Source organism: Lithobates pipiens, unplaced genomic scaffold (assembly GCF_037356315.1).
Source record: "Lithobates pipiens isolate NorthernLeopardFrog02 unplaced genomic scaffold, aLitPip1_a1.2 Scaffold_8, whole genome shotgun sequence".
In the NCBI taxonomy this organism is placed as follows: Eukaryota; Metazoa; Chordata; class Amphibia; order Anura; family Ranidae; genus Lithobates; species Lithobates pipiens.
In genome coordinates this window covers 10,264,916-10,282,437 of record NW_027507903.1, presented here as the reverse complement: position 1 = coordinate 10,282,437, position 17,522 = coordinate 10,264,916, and the positions used below count along the sequence as shown (strand labels likewise).

Genomic DNA, 17,522 nt, shown 5'->3' with positions numbered 1-17,522 from the left:
GACCGATCTGCAGCTACCCAGCCCCATACACAACAAACTGCGATGCTATGTATGTTCTGACACCTTTCTATCAGAACCAGCTTTTATTTTTATTTTTTTTAGCAATCTGAGTTACAGTAGCTCTTTTATTGGATCGGACTACACAGGTCAGCCTTTGCTTCTCGCGTGCATCGAGCCTTGGCTGCCCATGGCCCTGTGTTTGCACGTTCACCAGTTTACCTTCCTTGGACCACATTTTTGGTCAGTCCTGACCACTGTGGACCAGGGACGTCCCACAAAAGCTGCTGTTTTTGGAATTGCTCTGCCCCCGTCTAGCCATTACAAAGTCAGTTGCTCAAATCCTTACACTTGCCCACTTTTTTTTGTTTCTGCTTTCAGCTAAGGTTGCACAATACAGTTTTTATTTTTAGTTATTTTATTTTTATTTTCTCCCCCTTTTTTTTTTTTTTTTTTTTTTTTTTTTTCAGGTGAGTATTGATATTTTCAATCATGTACTTGCCAATATTGAGTATGGATACCTTTTTTTTTTTTTTTTTTTTTTTTTTTATAGTGCGATTTGAGCCCATACAAAATGAATGGGCTCGAATCCTACTGCCAAGTATTGCATGCAATTTGAATAGGAATTCCTGTCCGACACTGATGGTGCAGATACTAAGCATTTACTTGTGCAAATGCTACAATACCTGAACTTGATACCTTTTGCGGAGCGATTTGAACCCATACAAAATGAAATGTGCTCAAAGCGCACTGCAAAGAATCAAATGCAATTTAAACAGGAAAGCAGTGAAATTCCTGTCCAAAATCGTATCTGGTTTCCCCGTGCTGCTCCTCTGAACCCAGGCTGAAGTTACTATGAGAAACCTGGGATCATACAGGAGTGGTGGAGGAAACCGCATGCAATTCAGACAGGAATCGCATCACATTTCTGTTCAAATCACATTCGATTCTGTGCAGTGCAATTTGAGTGCATTCATTTTGTAAGGTATCTATTTCAGGTATTGCACTATTTGCAGGAGAACGAGTATCGGTGCAACCATGCTTTCAGCCTAACAGCTTCAGGGACAACATGTTCACTTGCTGCCGAATACATCCCACCCACTTTTAGATGCTACTGTAATGAGATGATTAATGTTATTCACTTTATAATATTATGGCTGATCACTGTATAAGTGAGTCTTTTCAGCTATCGTTTGATTATTGCCAGAGAAGAGTGACGGGTCCTCATTGTGTCTGAATTTTTACCAAATTTCTCTTTTTGTCTTTCAGAAATTTACCGCATTGTGTCTCAAAAGCAGATGTCTGACAGACGTGAAAACGACATGTCCCCAAGTAACAACGTTGTCCCCATACATGTCCCACCCACCACTGAAAACAAACCAAAGATGCAGTGCTGTCAGAACATATAACGGCCGCTGCCTGCACAGTGCCAGGCTTCCATTCCCTGTGTCCAGCTCTGGAGGGGGGCCCAGGCCCAATACCTGTGCCCAGTTCTAGAGGTGCCAGGCTCTGTATATTCCCCACGTCCTGCACTGGACTCTTTGGAATTCTATTTTTTTTTTTTCTTTTTTTTTTTTTTTTTTTGTTAATATATTTTTTTTTTTTGTTTTGAGTGTATGTGTGTAAGAACTTTAATTTTACTATTCCATCTGGATTTTTACATGTCTTAAAATTCTTTTTTTGATTTTTGACTTTCTGTATTAAGGAAATGATCTAATCCTCTTTCACGCTCTCTCTCTCTTCTCTTCCTGTGCTCCGCCTTCTTCCCTTCTTCTTTCTTCTCTACAAATACAATGATTCCAGGTCTGCCCTAGTCCCCTCCCCCTCCCTCTTCCTGTCTCCACTCAGAGATGTCTGTATAATATATGAAATAAACGCATGTTGCCTGCTGGAGGCATCCTCTCCTGATACCTTGTGACTCAACAGATCTTTTTTTGTTTTTTTCTCCCTTTTGTTTTTTTTTTTTTTGTTTTTTTTTTTCTCCCCACTCTCGACCAGTAATAGATAATGTCACTTGTATGTCACTCATTGCTAGATCCGCTGTTTTGATCTCTAGAAACTACATGATAAAAAAAAAAAACAGGTGTGATGTGTAATAAAGTGTTTATACTGTTGAACCATACTACTTCAGGTGGATCTGTTCATGCTCTTCTAAGTAGCGGCATTCAGCCAGAAGATATGTAGGAAGACTTGAGAGGAGATGGCTTCTTTATTCAAACAGGCTTAGCGACTTCTTCTTTTTGCTGGTTTTCTTTGCTGTTCAATTGGTAGCTGCTATAATGCATTATTTTCAGCCACTTGACTCTTTCACAGTCTTTATCTGAGCTCACTGCTGAAAATAAAGGTCTTCATGGCAGATAACATGCAAGTTGTTGCTTCAAGCTGAATTCCAGGAGTTCATCCACTTTGTTAAATCATGAAGGCACACTACGAGTTAAGTTCAAGGAGCTGCATAAAATCTCTTGGGCTTATTTCTATCTCTAAAAGTTTTTTTGCTTTTCCAAGAATTACACTCTAGACCAGACTGTCTAGAGCAGCCATTCTCAAGCAGGGTTCCATGGAACCCTAAAATTCCTCCAGGGGTTACTAGAGTTGTGGTCGACTGACCTCCCATCTGATGGTTCCTGGCTAATTTTGGGTAAAAAAAAGGTCCTTTTTACGCAAAATTAGCCCTTGAATCAAATTTTCAGGCCTCGTGGAACCCCTGCTAGAACCAGTTCATTGGTGGTCAGTGAGAAAATGGCATCATTCGTTGGTGGTCAGTGAGAAAATGGCATCATTCATTGGTGGTCAGTGAGAAAATGGCATCATTGGTGGTAAAAGTGCTCCCTTTTACAGTGATGATCCTTCTAGCTGTCTGCAAGAATGGCAATGAGACCATTAGTATCATGCAACTGGCTCTTCCAAGTGGCACTGACGCTGGAACTATGCAGGAACCACCAGATGGGAGGTCAGTCAACCACAACTCTAGTAACCCCTGGAGGAATTTTAGGGTTCCATGGAACCCTGCTTGAGAATGGCTGCTCTAGACACTCGGAGAGGGACACACAGAGCAGCTATTCCTGCCCCTCCCCTCTGCTGCCCATTCACAGAAGTCTTTGTATTTTGGGAATGTGTTTACATAATACAAAGGCTTCTGTGAATGGGCAGGAGGAGAGGTGGGCATAGCTTGAGAATGGCTGCTGTAGACACTCAGGCCTAGGAGAGAGGCACGCACACACAGGAGCTATGCCTGCCCTTCCCCTCTGCTGCCTATTCACAGAAGCCTTTGTATTTTCTGAATATGTCCACATAATACTAAGACTTTTGTGAATGGTTGGGAGGAGGGGAGGGGTGGGCATAGCTTGAGAATAGCTGCTCTAGACACTCGGACTGTGAGGAGAAAGGCATACAGAGCAGACATGCCCGCCCCTCCCCTCTGCTGCTCATTCACACAGAAGCCTTTGTATTTCCTGAATGTATTCACATAATACAAAGGCTGCTTATTCCTTTGGCAGGAGGCAGTGAGGAGCAGGCATAGCAGCTACAGCTACTCCTGTTTTAGGAGAACTACAGTGATAGCTGTCATCCGGGGCACATTTACTTTTGGTGAAAACACACAGTGAGAGGTTTCTTGCTAGTCCATATAGAGCAGCCATTGTTAACCAGGGCTCTTCTAGACCAATGGCTTCTAAACTGTGACCTGGGGGCTGGATGTGACCATTTGCTTGCCTTTATCTAGCTCTTGGGGCACTATTCCACCATTTGAAATCAATGATTGTGCACCATATGCTTGCCTTTATCTAGCCCTTGGGGCACTATTCCACCATTTGAAATCAATGATGGGGCACTACTTCTCCTACTAAAGGCAGTGATTGGGGGGGGGGGGGCACTTTCTTTTCCCACTAGCCACAGTCCAGCCTCTTTAAAGAGGAAGAAAAGCCTCTTTAAAAAAAAAAAAAAAAATTACACCTTGCAAGTCAAAGGCATAATGAGCATACTAGCTCATTATGAATTACTTGCCTGAGATCGAAGCGCTGGCATCGGCCCTCATTCGCCTCTTCAGACGCCGCCATCTATCCCAGAGTGATTTCTGGGTATCGCGGTTCCAGGCGCTGTGACTGGCCGGAGCCGCAATGACGTCACTCCCGCGCATGCGTGCTGGTGCCGCCACTAACGCCATGTTTGCCGTTGGAAAAGGCATGCTCAGTGCACCTGCTCCTGATGTCTATGGCGCATGCTCCGTAGACATCGGTGCTACTATTCCTGCAAATATCTCCTAAACCTTTTAGGTTTGGGAGATATTTCTTGCACCTACTGGTAAGCCTTAATCTAGGCTTACCTGTAGGTTAAAGTGGTTGTAATGAAGCACAATAAATTAGCCCTTTGCTTAAAGAGTTTGGAGACCCCCTGTTCTACATTACACCAGTGGTCTTTTTAACCATCTTCAGGGGTGGCATGACACTAATGATCTTTTCAACTAACTTCAGGGGTGGCATTCTGGCAACCACTGTAAGGGGCCATTCTTCCCACTGACCCCCAATGAATTGGTTTTAGCAGGGGTTACCTGAGAATTGAAAATTATTTCCAGAGATCATCTAAGGCAGGGTGGTCTCCAGACTTTCTAAGCAAAGTTTTTCAGGCTTTGGGGGGGTCCAGACTGTGGCTAGTGGGTGTTGAAAATGCCCCTGCATCTGTGCTCCATCATTGGTCTTAATGGGAGGAATAGTGCCCCATTTATTGTGTCAGTAAGGGCAATGGTGCCCCGTTGTTGGTGTCAGTTGATGGAATGGTGCCCGTCGTTGGTGTCAGTTGATGGAATGGTGCCCCGTCGTTGGTGTCAGTTGATGGAATGGTGCCCCGTCGTTGGTGTCAGTTGATGGAATGGTGCCCCGTCGTTGGTGTCAGTTGATGGAATGGTGCCCCATCATTGGTGTCAGTTGGTGGAATGGTGTCCCATCATTGGTGTCAGTTGGTGGAATGGTGTCCCATCATTTGTGTCAGTTGGTGGAATGGTGTCCCATCATTGGTGTCAGTTGGTGGAATGGTGTCCCATCATTGGTGTCAGTTGGTGGAATGGTGTCCCATCATTGGTGTCAGTTGGTGGAATGGTGTCCCATCATTGGTGTCAGTTGGTGGAATTGTGCCCCAATGGCCAGATATAAGGCAAGCAAAGGGCCACATCTAGCCCCCGAGCCGCAGTTTGGAGACCACTGATCAAAGGTAAAAAAAAGTTGAGAGGCTGATATAGAGGCTTTATGGTATGATTTTTCTGCAAGTTGAGGGCTCTCTTGCATTTCTAAAAACGTTTCTATTCCCCCAAGGACCATTGGACTTAACGTGTCATAAATAAATGGACACGGAAGATTTTATCAGGCCGGGTTCACATATGTGCGAATTAGAATGCGGTTTTAACGCCTGTGAATGTGACCGCCTCTCAATGGAGCTGGTTCACACATGTCCGGAGTGAATGAATGAATGAATGAATGAATGACTTGTATAGCGCTACCTAGTGGCCGCAGTGCGGTTTCCAAAAGGGTCTTTGGGTCAAGTTCAGGTGCGAATTCAGGCAAAAATTTTCATCTGAATCGAAACTTGATCTGTTTGAACAGAAACGCATCGGACCCCGGGCTGCAAACGGCGGCTGCACACATGTGAACACGGCCTCAGACTGCGTTTCCCAGTAACTTCCTTCTGCTCATTTCAAAGGTTATCATGGCCAGCTGCAGACAAATGAACGGACAACCTCCTCCACCTTCCGAGGCAGTGATGTTGTCCTTTTTAGCATTTTGTGTCCCGTTTCCAGAAGGGTTCTTCTGGTTTCTGTGCTGCAGATTTTTTTTTTTTTGAAGTGGTTTGTTGATGTGCTAGTTATCTATTCTGTTAGTATCTTTATGGATGTTGCAGGTTAGCAGATCCTGTGATAGGGCTGCTGAATCTTCAGCAGGGACTATTGGAGATTTGAACCATCTATTGGACACGTTGCCCATAAAGCTTGAAGGCTAGGTCCTCCATCCTGACCTTCACTTATTGTGTTTCCTCCATCCAGAGGAGATGCATTGCCATTAGGAACAAGTGTTTTTTTTGTTTTTTCCTTGTAATGAGTTTGGCGGTCCTTGTAACGTTTTAGAAGCGCGTGTCCTTGAAATGGTTTATATATAGTGGAATTACTGTACACCAGTGTCATTCAGTGCAGGGTTCACGTCACTTTGCACGGTTCACTTCACTTTGCATACACGTGGGCATCCAAAGCCAGTGCTAACGGTGATGTGTCCTAATGTCTTATATCTATTATTCAGAACTCATTTACTTTGTGTTCAATTCATACACTGACTGGCACACCCCCAGCCCCCCCCCCCCCCCCCCCGTAAGGTCTGACAACCCTTCAAGTAATATCAGCCAGGTCTGCAGACCCCAATGGGAAGGCATTCAGGCCCAGCATGATCATTAAACCTGATGCCCCCCCAATGATCAGAAGAGGAGGAAAATTGCAGAATTGTTTTATTGAAAGAACAAACAAAAAACGCTTGTTGAGTGAAAGTCAATTTATTTTGTACATGGAAGTTGACCTTGATACAATCAGCAAGAGACATTTAAAAAAAAAATGCAATACTGCAGTAAGAAATGGCTAAAGCAATATTTTTTTATTTTTTTTTAAAGTGTATGTAGAGTAACAATTCTCAATGCTGCAGCGTCCTTTGTTCTGTGTCAAGCCGATGCCGGTGCCTCCCACTGGTGACATTTGGTAGTACAGTACTTGGTCACAGCAGCACGCATGCTTGTAATGTGTATAGGTCAGGGTGAGAAGCCCCCCATAGCTGCCATGTAGCGTCATTTTCTCGATCCAGTCTTTTTTTTTTTTTTTTTTTTTTCCCTGAGTTCAGTTTTCTGGCTGCCCTACTTTTACCTTCCCTAAAATTTTATTTGGGTGTACCTCTTATCCGGCTGAGTCATAGATCCTTTATTATTCACTTCTTGTCTTTTATATGCAGCGCTAAACCTGCTTCACAGGCTTGAAAGATGCGTTGCTCAGCTGTCATGGGCATGTCAAAGGGAATTCTCATAAATCTTTGTAAAGCTCATACGCATTACGCCTACTTACTTATGTATCTAATGCTCATTTGTATAAAAGGGGTTCCTGAGAAATTCTTTGTATCCAATGTTCCAGGCGGTAGATTTATGTCATGCTCACCATACACTAACCGATTTATGTAAACGGTATGTTTTATTGTGTTCTTCATGTTTAAATATAGGCTGGTGATGAAAAAGTGGTGTGTTCTGTTTTATTGGCCAGGTCTGTTAAAGTCTTGTGCAGGGGGTCTCCAAACTATGACCCTCCAGTTGTTCAGAAACTACAATTCATGGCCTAGTCATGTCTTTGCATGTCAGACTTTTACAATGCCTCATGGGATGTGTAGTTCCACAACAGCTTGGAGGGTCATAGTTTAAAGATCCCTGTCACTCTTGCGCATGAATGCCCAACCTGTGACCCTCGAGCTGTTTGTGGAACTACAAGTCTTGTCGTGCTGGCAACTGTCAGCTTTGCAATGCCTCATGGGACTTATAGTTCTGCAACAGCTTGGAGGGCCTTAGTTTAAAAATCCCTGTTACTCTTGCGCATGGGTGCCCAACCTGTGACCCTCATGCTGTTGTGGAACTACAAGTCCTGTCGTGCTGGCAACTGTCAGCTTTGCAATGCCTCTTGGGATTTGTAGTTCTGCAACTACTGTAGGGATACAGGTTAAGCACACATGGCTCAAGCGCATTAAAAACCAAAACCTCCCGCGCTCAGGTTTGGTGCTTAGAAATGAAAAGGACTTTCCTCTTGGCTAAACCTTATGGATATAGCGCACAACTGTCTTGCTGCCCTCTCAGGACTGATGAGTATCCTACACCCCTTGCCGACCAATGCACAACGATATACGTCGGCACAAAGGCACAGCTGGGCAAATGGGCGTACAGGTACGTCCCCTTTTAGGATGCGGCATTGTATGCGCCGCGGCTCAGTGACTGTGGGTGCCCGGCAATTGTGTCACGGAGCGGAAGAACGGGGCGATGCTTATGTAAACAAGGTATTTCTCCGTTCTGCCTAGTGACATGACAGAAATCACTGCTCCCTGTCATCGGTAAAGTGATTGCTGTCATGTGAGTAGTAGCCCCCCCCCCCCACAGTTAGAATCTCTCCCTAGGGCGCACTTAACCCCTTCATCGCCCCCCTAGTGTTTAACCCCTTCCCTGCAGGTGTCATTTACGCAGTCAGTGCATTTTTATAGCACTGATCGCTGTATAAATGACTGGTCCCAAAATAGTGTCCGATGTGTCTGCCATGATGTTGCAGTCACGATGGAAATCGCAGATCGCCGCCATTACTAATAAAAAAAAAAATTTAATAAAAAAAAAGCCATAAATCTATTCCCTATTTTGTAGACGCTATAACTTTTGTGCAAACCAATCAATATATGCTTATTGCGTTTTTTTTTCTTTTTTTTTTTTTTTTTTTTTTTTTTTTTTTCAGGCCGTCTGTACGATAACTGTGGTCTCCGTGGCGGGTTCGCCGCGAGATCACAGTTATCGGCGGTGGGAGAGGTGCCACCCCCCGCGGCCCTTCCGCCGGGGGGCGGGGCAGGTTGGCGCCGGGGCCTGCTATCTGTCAATGGACACAGCATCAGGACTTGGGAGCACACCTGCACTTGTGCCCCCCCCATGGAAAGTGTCTCTCCGTGGGGGCACTTGAGAAGAGGAGGATCCAGGAGCGCCGTGGCGGGATTCCAGAAAAGGAGGATCGGGGCCGCTCTGTGCAAAACCCTTGCACAGAGGAAGTAAGTATAACAGGGTTGTTCGTGTTTTTTTTTTTTTTTTTTTTTTTTTTAACTAAGCTTTACAGTCACTTTAAGAAAACGACAAAGGAGAAGGTGCATTACCATAAATACATTTTTGTAATGTATAAATAACAAGTGAATACTCACAAACGCATGTAGTTGTACCCCCCCCCCCCCCCCCCCAATAGGGGCTGCTGAGTGATGTGGCCCACCTGTCACCCTGCCCACCATGGCATTTACTTTCAGACACTCCAAGATGATGTACCATCCATTAGCTTTGTTTTTTTTGTATTTTTATTGAGGGATTAGAACTTGGATGGGGGTTAAGGAATTCATAGGATGCCCAGGAAAAAAAAGATTCTTGCTTGGTTTGGGACAAATCGGATATTCTCCTCCTGCACATCCCTTGCTGCAGACTCTCTCCTCCCTCCAGCACAATTCTTTAGGCGCAGCTAGCACATGATTGGGCCTTACTCTGGTTTCAGCCAGGCCTTAGCAAAGTTCCTTATTACAGGCAGGGACCACAGGTCCCCATAGTGTAACCAAAACTTCTGGTGCTAGCTGCCCTCTTTGGTGGACTACTGATCCCAGTCAGACCTTTGCAAACCCACCCAAACAACTCCTCCCACTTGGGCTGACCCTAGGTATTTAAGGAGGCTTGCCAATCCAGGTTGGGGATTGGTTAGGGCTCCACAGAAAACCCCAGATAGCTCCACCCTTCTTCCCCACCTGCCTTTTATTAGCATCTAGAAGCAGAAGGGAGGTAACTGAAAGATGATACTATCTGTGAGTCACCAGCCTACTCTAAGCTACTCCCAATCCACAGATCAAAACAAAAAAAGGCCTAGAAAGCTAGGCCTGCCTAAATTGACCTGTTTTCTAAATCTCACTCTAGCACCTACACCAGGTAGAGGGTGATACATGCATATCTAGAGATGCAGGTGAGACTGCCCCTAAATCACCACAGGGAAGACCTCGTAGGTTCTAGGAATGGCTAACGTGTTTCAAGGGCCACACCCTCTTCCTCAGAACCAAAAACAGGCTCCTGAGGAAGAAGGCATGACCCTTGAAACACGTTTGCCATTCCTAGACTCTGAGGTCTTTCCTATGGTGATTTGGAGGCGTTTTCATCTGAATCTCTAGATATGCTTGTGCATATTCACTTGTTTATACATTCCTTAATAAAAATGTATTTATGGTAATGCTCTAGGGCGGTGCACTCTCTGCTTTGTTGTTTTGTAGTCTGCTATACTTTAGAACAGCCTTTTTCAACCGGGGTGTCATCAGGTTTCTTCAGGAGCTGGTTTGGCAAAATGGTCCAAAAACTTCAACCATCTAGCCACCTTTGTGCCCTAACAACAAATGATGTCGCTTGATAAGGAGGATGTTGGGTGTCTGCACTGCATCATTGTTTGCCCCTCTCTGTCAGCTCCGGAGGTCACATTAGCTGAGTGAGGGAGAGAAACTGAGGGACAGGAGAAACATTGGGATACTAATCCGTACCGGGGTGCAAAGAAAGGTATTTTCTTTGGAAGAATAAATAACTTCTACTATTGGATGTTCTACATCTATGAGTTTTGCTTTATTATGTAGAACTATTCGTTTTCTTTTTACATTTTAGAATGAGTTACCTCAAGATTGTGCAAAATTTTAAAGGGTGCTGGAAAAAATGGTTGGGAAACGCTAATCTGGACCAGTGGTCCCCAAATGGTTGCCCTTTACTTGCTTTTATCTGGCGCTTGGGCCACTATTTTCATCCACTAATACCAACAATGGACCATATTTCCCCCCCCCCCCCCCACAGACACCAAAGAAGAAGCAGAATTCCTCCCAATTACACCGCCGGGGTGCTTTTCCTCCCAAGGACACCTATGATGGGGCACCATTCCTCCCACAAACACTAACAATGTGATGCCATTATTCCCACAAACGCCAACGATGGGACACCATTCCTCCCCCCGGACACCAAAGATCGGTCATTGTTTGTTTTCCACTGCTGTTAGGACCTTTTCAACTCCCCATGCCCACAGTGGGGCCCCTTAAGTCTCAAGGACAGTAAACTGGCCCCTTGTTTAAAACAGGGGTGTCCAAAGTGTTTTCAAAGAGGGCCAGATTTGATGAAGTGAACATGTGCGAGGGCCGACCATTTTGCCTGACATTCTCTGAACCATTAAAATTCGGTCTAAGTGTGTTCGTCCGAGCACTAATACACCGCCCAACAAGAATTCTTTTGCCTTTGTGGCTGTGTGTGGAGAAGAGATGAGCTTGGATGCGTTATTTGGACTATATATATATATATATATATATATATATATATACATCTTTTGTGGTCCCAAACGAATCCCCGAGCGCCACTAAGGATGAGCTTGGGCGTGTTATTTGGATATACCGTATTGATCGGGAAGTTTCAGGAAAAAACTTAAATTTTAATTACTGAACTGTGAAGCAAAATAAGGGTCAGGGTCCATCTGCAGCCTCACCATTTCCATCAATGCAGCTCTACCATTGCAATCAATACAGCCTCGCCATTACAATTGATGCAGCCTGATCGATGCCCATCTACAGCCTCGGAGGGGACGGAGGGGGCAGGACAAGAGTCAACAGATTACATACTGGAGAATCTCCTGTTTTCTTGGCTGCCTCTTTAATACAAAGTCCCGCCTCCTATGATAGACAGAACAGTCGTCCAATGGCAGCCCAGGAGATGGGACTTCCTATTACAGACACCGCCGAGTAAACAGGAGATTCTCCTGTATGTACTCTGACCGCGCTCGTCCTGTCCCCTCTGAGGCAGCGCCTAAAAAATACGATATATATCATTTGTGGCCCAGTCCGAGTCCCTCTCACATCAGAGGTTCCCCCATCATATTAGCGGTCCCCATACATGCCAAAATCACTCTCACTTTAGAGGTTCCCCCCATTATATCAGAGGTCCCCCACCATGCCAGAATCACTCCCACATCAGAGGTTCCCCCCATCCTATCAGAGGTCCCCCACCATGCCAGAGTCACTCCCACATCAGAGGTTCCCCCATCATATTTGAGGTCCCCCCCATGCCAGAGTCACTCCCACATCAGGGGTTTCCCCCCCATCATATTAGAGGTTCCCCACCATGCCAAAGTCACTCCCACATCAGAGGTTCCCCCATCATATCAGAGGTCCCCCACCATGCCAGAGTCACTCCCACATCAGGGGTTCCCCCCATCATATTAGAGGTTCCCCACCATGCCAGAGTCACTCCCACATCAGAGGTTCCCCCCATCATATTTGAGGTCCCCCCCATGCCAGAGTCACTCCCACATCAGGGGTTCCCCCTATCATATTTGAGGTCCCCCCATGTCAGAGTCACTCCCACATCAGAGGTTCCCCCATCATATCAGAGGTCCCCCACCATGCCAGAGTCACTGCCACATCAGAGGTTGCCCCATCATATCAGAGGTTCCCCACCATGCCAGAGTCACTCCCACATCAGAGGTTGCCCCATCATATCAGAGGTCCCCCACCATGCCAGAGTCACTCCCACATCAGAGGTTGCCCCATCATATCAGAGGTCCCCCACCATGCCAGAGTCACTCCCACATCAGAGGTTGCCCCATCATATCAGAGGTCCCCCACCATGCCAGAGTCACTCCCACATCAGAGGTTGCCCCATCATATCAGAGGTCCCCCACCACGCCAGTCACTCCCACATCAGAGGTTGCCCCATCATATCAGAGGTCCCCCACCATGCCAGAGTCACTCCCACATCAGAGGTTGCCCCATCATATCAGAGGTCCCCCACCATGCCAGAGTCACTCCCACATCAGAGGTTGCCCCATCATATCAGAGGTTCCCCACCATGCCAGAGGGAAAAAATACACTTTGATTAATTTTAGTGCACACAGACACAATAGAATACCCAATTTTTGGGTAAAATTGAAAAGATGATGTAACGCCGTAAATAGATGCCAAACAAGTCATGCTTTATAATTGCATATGCCCACGGAAGGGTGACAAACTATGGTACCTAGAATGATGCTTTGAAAGCCTATACAGGTTACTAGTTACACGGAAGGTCTGGCGCTAGTTTTATTGCTCTCGCTCTGACGTTCGTGGCGATATTTCACATGTCGATTAAGTGGTTTTAGTGTTGCGCAAATGGGGGAAAACAAGAAAGGAGGGGAGAGGGAGGGGGGGGGGGGAAGGGGGGAGAAAGAGAGGGAAGGAGAAAAGAAAAAGGGGAAGGGGAAGAAAGGGCAGGGAGGGGGAAGGGGAACAGATGAGTATGCAGGTAAAGGATAAAAGGGTAAAGGTCAAAAAGTGCTAGTGTAAAATTATATGTGTCTGGGTGTGCACAAATCCTTGTTCGGTACGTGCTAAACTAGAATAAATGTTAGAGAGTGGCAATCAAATATAGATTCTGATAGAGTGCCATACAAATAAAAACTCACAGTAATGGATGAATGCCTGAAACAATAGACATACAAATCGTGGGTGCTGTGCAAAACTGCAATAAAATATGCTGACAATAAATGAATATATAACTTAAGGTGATAGTCCAAAATATATGACTAAAAGTGTACAGTGAGAATAATCACATAAGCACAATCCCATGTGACATGCCAAGTGGGAAAAAAACACAGATATCAATCAATCCAATATAACAAAATGCATGTTCCATGCAGTGTTTATAAAGTGCCAAGTAAAAAAATACAGATAACAATCAATCCAATATAACAAAATGCATGTTCCATGCGGTGTTTATAAAGTGCAAATAGTGCTAGCAGCAAAAAAACGTTACAACACAGGTGAAATGATAAACACATAAAAATAAGGTGCTGGTAATCAGTCTGGGATATTTAGTCCTGTGGACGTGCTGTGTTCTAAGGGGAAGCACTAGCTTTGAACTTCAGTGATCCATGCAGGCATACATGTGCAGTGACTTAATCCTCCTATTTATCCAATACGTGGATGGATGTGCCCTTACCTCACGGCTGTGAGGTTATAGCCTTAATAGTATAGGTGGGTAACTGGCTCCTGTTCCTGGGATAGGTATGCCTCACAAGATAAAGAGATAATGTCCCATAGTGTAGTAGTTTCAACCAATTGAATTTTATTTAAGTATAGTGACAGGGTACTCACATTCTGAGTGAATAAAAACTGCAGTAATAGAGCAACAAGCAGAGTAACGAACGGTGCGTTTCAATGTCCTTCCTAGTGTCTCTCTCACTTCCTTCCTTGCACATTCGTCACCGTCACGTGACTTCTTCAGGGAAATGATTTGACTTAAATAAAATTCAATTGGTTGAAACTACTACACTATGGGACATTATCTCTTTATCTTGTGAGGCATACCTATCCTTACCTATTTTTTATTTTTTTTTAAGTAGAGACCCTAGAGAATAAAATGATGGTTGTTGCAATATTTTATGTCACACCTGCGCAGCAGTCATTCAAATGCAATTTTTTTGGAGAAAATTACACTTTAATGAATTAAACAAAATAGCCAGTACAATTAACCTGATTTTTTTTTTTGTATAATGTGAAAGATTTTACACTGCGAGAATCGTGATCTTTTTTATTCGAAGCAAAAAAATTGTGATTCTCATTTTTGCCAGAATCGTGCAACTATAATATATATATATACTAATTCAATTGTATCGTTGTAAGCACCAATCAGTGGTTAATGGTTTGTCTCATCCCTGTAAATGATACATCTGGAAAAGAGCTTGTTCTTTTGAAATACAACAGACTTACTGGCTGGATATCTAGATTCAAATACAAGAAAGAAAGCCCAACAAAGAAAACAAATGCAGCCATCAACATCTAGATTCATCAAGAATTGGTAAGCTGCAATACAATAAATGTTTTCTTTTGGGTTTAATACTTTGTAATGCGCTCTATTCTGACCAGAGATCAACACTACAGACTATAGGGAGTTCACCTAGCTAGTGGGGATTTTGGCAGGGCTCGGGGGCCCCCTTCTAGGATGTGATTGTATACTTTGTGTGATTTCACTTGCCGGAAAGTTGCTGCTTTTCCTGTTTCTGGTGCTTGTTTTGCAATATGTTCGTTGAAGCTGAAATCATGAATTACTACACGAGCCCCGCGTGTTACATGAGGAAAGACGCCTTTACTAATAATCTAATGCTTAGTCATTCGGACGCTCTGCGCTCCTGACTTCTTTTAGAATAATTTGATTATGTGTGACACACGCTGATGAAAGAAGCGTTTAACCACCTCAGCTCCGGAAGATTTACCCTCCTCCATGTTCAGTACACAAATTAAATGTATATCATTTTTTTTCACACAGATAGAGCTTTTTTTTGTGGGATTTGATCACCTCTGCGTTTATATTTATTTTTTATGATATAAGTGAAGAAAGACTGAAAATGTAAAAAAAATAAAATAATAATAATTAGAAAAAAAAACAATATTTTTTACTTTCTGCTATAAAACAAATAAATAAAAAAAAATTTTTTTTCAGAAATTTAGTCCAAAATGTATTCTGCTACATGTCTCTGGTAAAAAAAAAAAAAATCCCAATCCCTAATCGTATGTTGATTAGTTTGCACAAAAGTTATACAAACTGTAAGATATACACTGGAATTTGTATTTATTTTACTAGTATTGGCGGCGATCAGTGACTTATAGTGGGACTGCGATATTGCAGAGGACAGGCTGATACTTTTCACACTTTGTGGGAACCAGTGACACTAATACAGTGATCAGTGCTAAAAGTTATAAGTGAAAATTATAGCGTCTTCAAATTATGGTATATACAAGAAAAACATATGTAGCAACACTAAAAATAAATAAATAAATATGAAGTGCTAATTAATGAATTAACCACTTGAGACCCGCGCTATAGCCGCGCTATTGATGTAGTCCCGTGCACGAGCGGCCTGCGCGCCCCCTGGGGGCGCGCGCGGCGCGCTCTGTGATAGGCGAGTCTACGAGACTCGCCTGATCACCGATCCGTGCAAGGGGTCGATCCCGACCCCTTATCACGTGATCAGCTGTCAGCCAATGACAGCTGATCATGTGATATAACGGAGCCGGTAATCGGCTATTATTCCTCCTCGCGCTGACAGCGCGAGGAGAAAAAAAAAGCCGATCACCGGCGGCCGTGATCGGGACATCAGTCCCGATCACGGCCAGCCCTGCCAGTGCCCACCTGCCCCCTGCTTTGCCTGCCTGAATAAAAAATGTGTCCCCCCCTGTCAGTGCCACCCAGCAGTGCCCACAGTGCCACCCAGCTGTGCCCACAGTGCCACCCAGCAGTGCCCACAGTCTGCCTCAACAAAGGTGCTGCACCCCAGTGCCACATATCCGTGCCCAGCAGTGCCACCTATCAGAGCCACCTATCAGTGCCACCTATCAGTGCCCATCAGTCCCATCTATCAGTGGTACCTATCAGTGCCCCTTAGTGCCACCCATCCGTGCCACCCATCTGTGCCACCCATCTGTGCCATCTTATCTGTGCCCGTCTTTGCCCATCAGTGCCGCCTTATCTGTGCCCATCGGTGCCGCCTTATCTGTGCCTATTAGTGCCGCCTTAACTAAGCCTATCAGTGCCCACCAGTGCAGCCTATCAGTGCCCACCAATGCAGCCTATCAGTGCCCACCAGTGCAGCCTATCAGTGCCGCCTCATCAGCGCACTTCAATGAAGGAGAAAAATGACCTGTTTGCAAAATTTTATAACAAACTATCAAACATGATTTTTTTATTTTTTTTTTGCATCTTTTTTTGTTTGTTTAGCAAAAAATAAAACTTCCAGCTGTGATTAAATACCACCAAAAGAAAGCTCTATTTGTGGGAAAAAAATGATAAAAATTTCATTTGGGTACAGTGTTGTATGCCCGCGCAATTGTCATTCAAAGTGCATCAGCGCTGAAAGCTGAAAATTGGTCTGGGACTGAGGGGGGTTTAAGTGCCCAGTAAGCAAGTGGTTAATAATTAAATCACACTATATAAAATTAATTACAGTGACATAATGTGTTAATAGTTGATCACACCATAAATTGATTATAGTGACAAAATATCGTATTCAATATAAGAATCTATAAAAGTGAATAAGTGCAAAAATAGTGATTATAAATAAATATAAATAAATAAATAGAAGAGGAATTGATGGCTGATTCTTCTCTTAGTAAAAATCATACACAAAGAAAAAAAAGCACACAGTGATTCCAAGTGAGATCCACCACCACATGCGACCACCTTAAGGATTGAAGGCTTACCAAATTGCAAGCCCAAAAAGCATATGAATGAATAAATAATTTGTATAGCGCTACATCACGAACTGAATGGCCTCAAGGCGCTGAGTTGAGCTTTGTTGTCAAGCTTCTTAGAAGTGATGGGTCTTGAGTTTTTTCCTGAAGACCTGATGGTTTTCTTCCAGGCGGATGTTGGCTGGTAGAGCGTTTCATAGCCGTGCTCCTTGGACAGCGAATCTCCGTTCCCCCTTTGCTTTGTACCGGGATTTGAGAATGAGGGGGAGGTTTTGGCTAGACGATCGAAGACTGCAGGTTGGGTGTGTAGTGTTTTATTTTCTCGAGTAGGTATTGAGGAGCGTCTCCATGCGTGCATTTGTGGGTGAGGCAGAGGGTCTTGAATGTGATCCGATTCTTTACGGGTAGCCAATGTAAGCTCCTCAGGGAAGGGGAGATGGATTCCCAGGGTTTTTTTTTCCTGTTATCAGCCTTGCCGCCGTGTTTTGGATAAGTTGTAATCGCGCAAGTTGA

At 44.3% G+C, this 17,522-nt stretch overlaps 1 protein-coding gene across 1 annotated transcript in view; it reads left to right on the top strand.

Moving 5' to 3' along the window:
* Positions 1 to 2,119, top strand: part of LOC143962678 (ras-related protein Rab-11A) — a 33,315-nt gene extending 31,196 nt beyond the window's left edge. Inside the window, exon 5 of the mRNA XM_077472043.1 lies at positions 1,267 to 2,119. Within this exon, the coding sequence (XP_077328169.1) occupies positions 1,267 to 1,406 (140 nt within the window). The 3' untranslated portion in view covers positions 1,407 to 2,119. The remainder of the gene's footprint in view (positions 1 to 1,266) is intronic.
* The last annotated feature ends 15,403 nt before the right edge of the window (positions 2,120 to 17,522 follow it).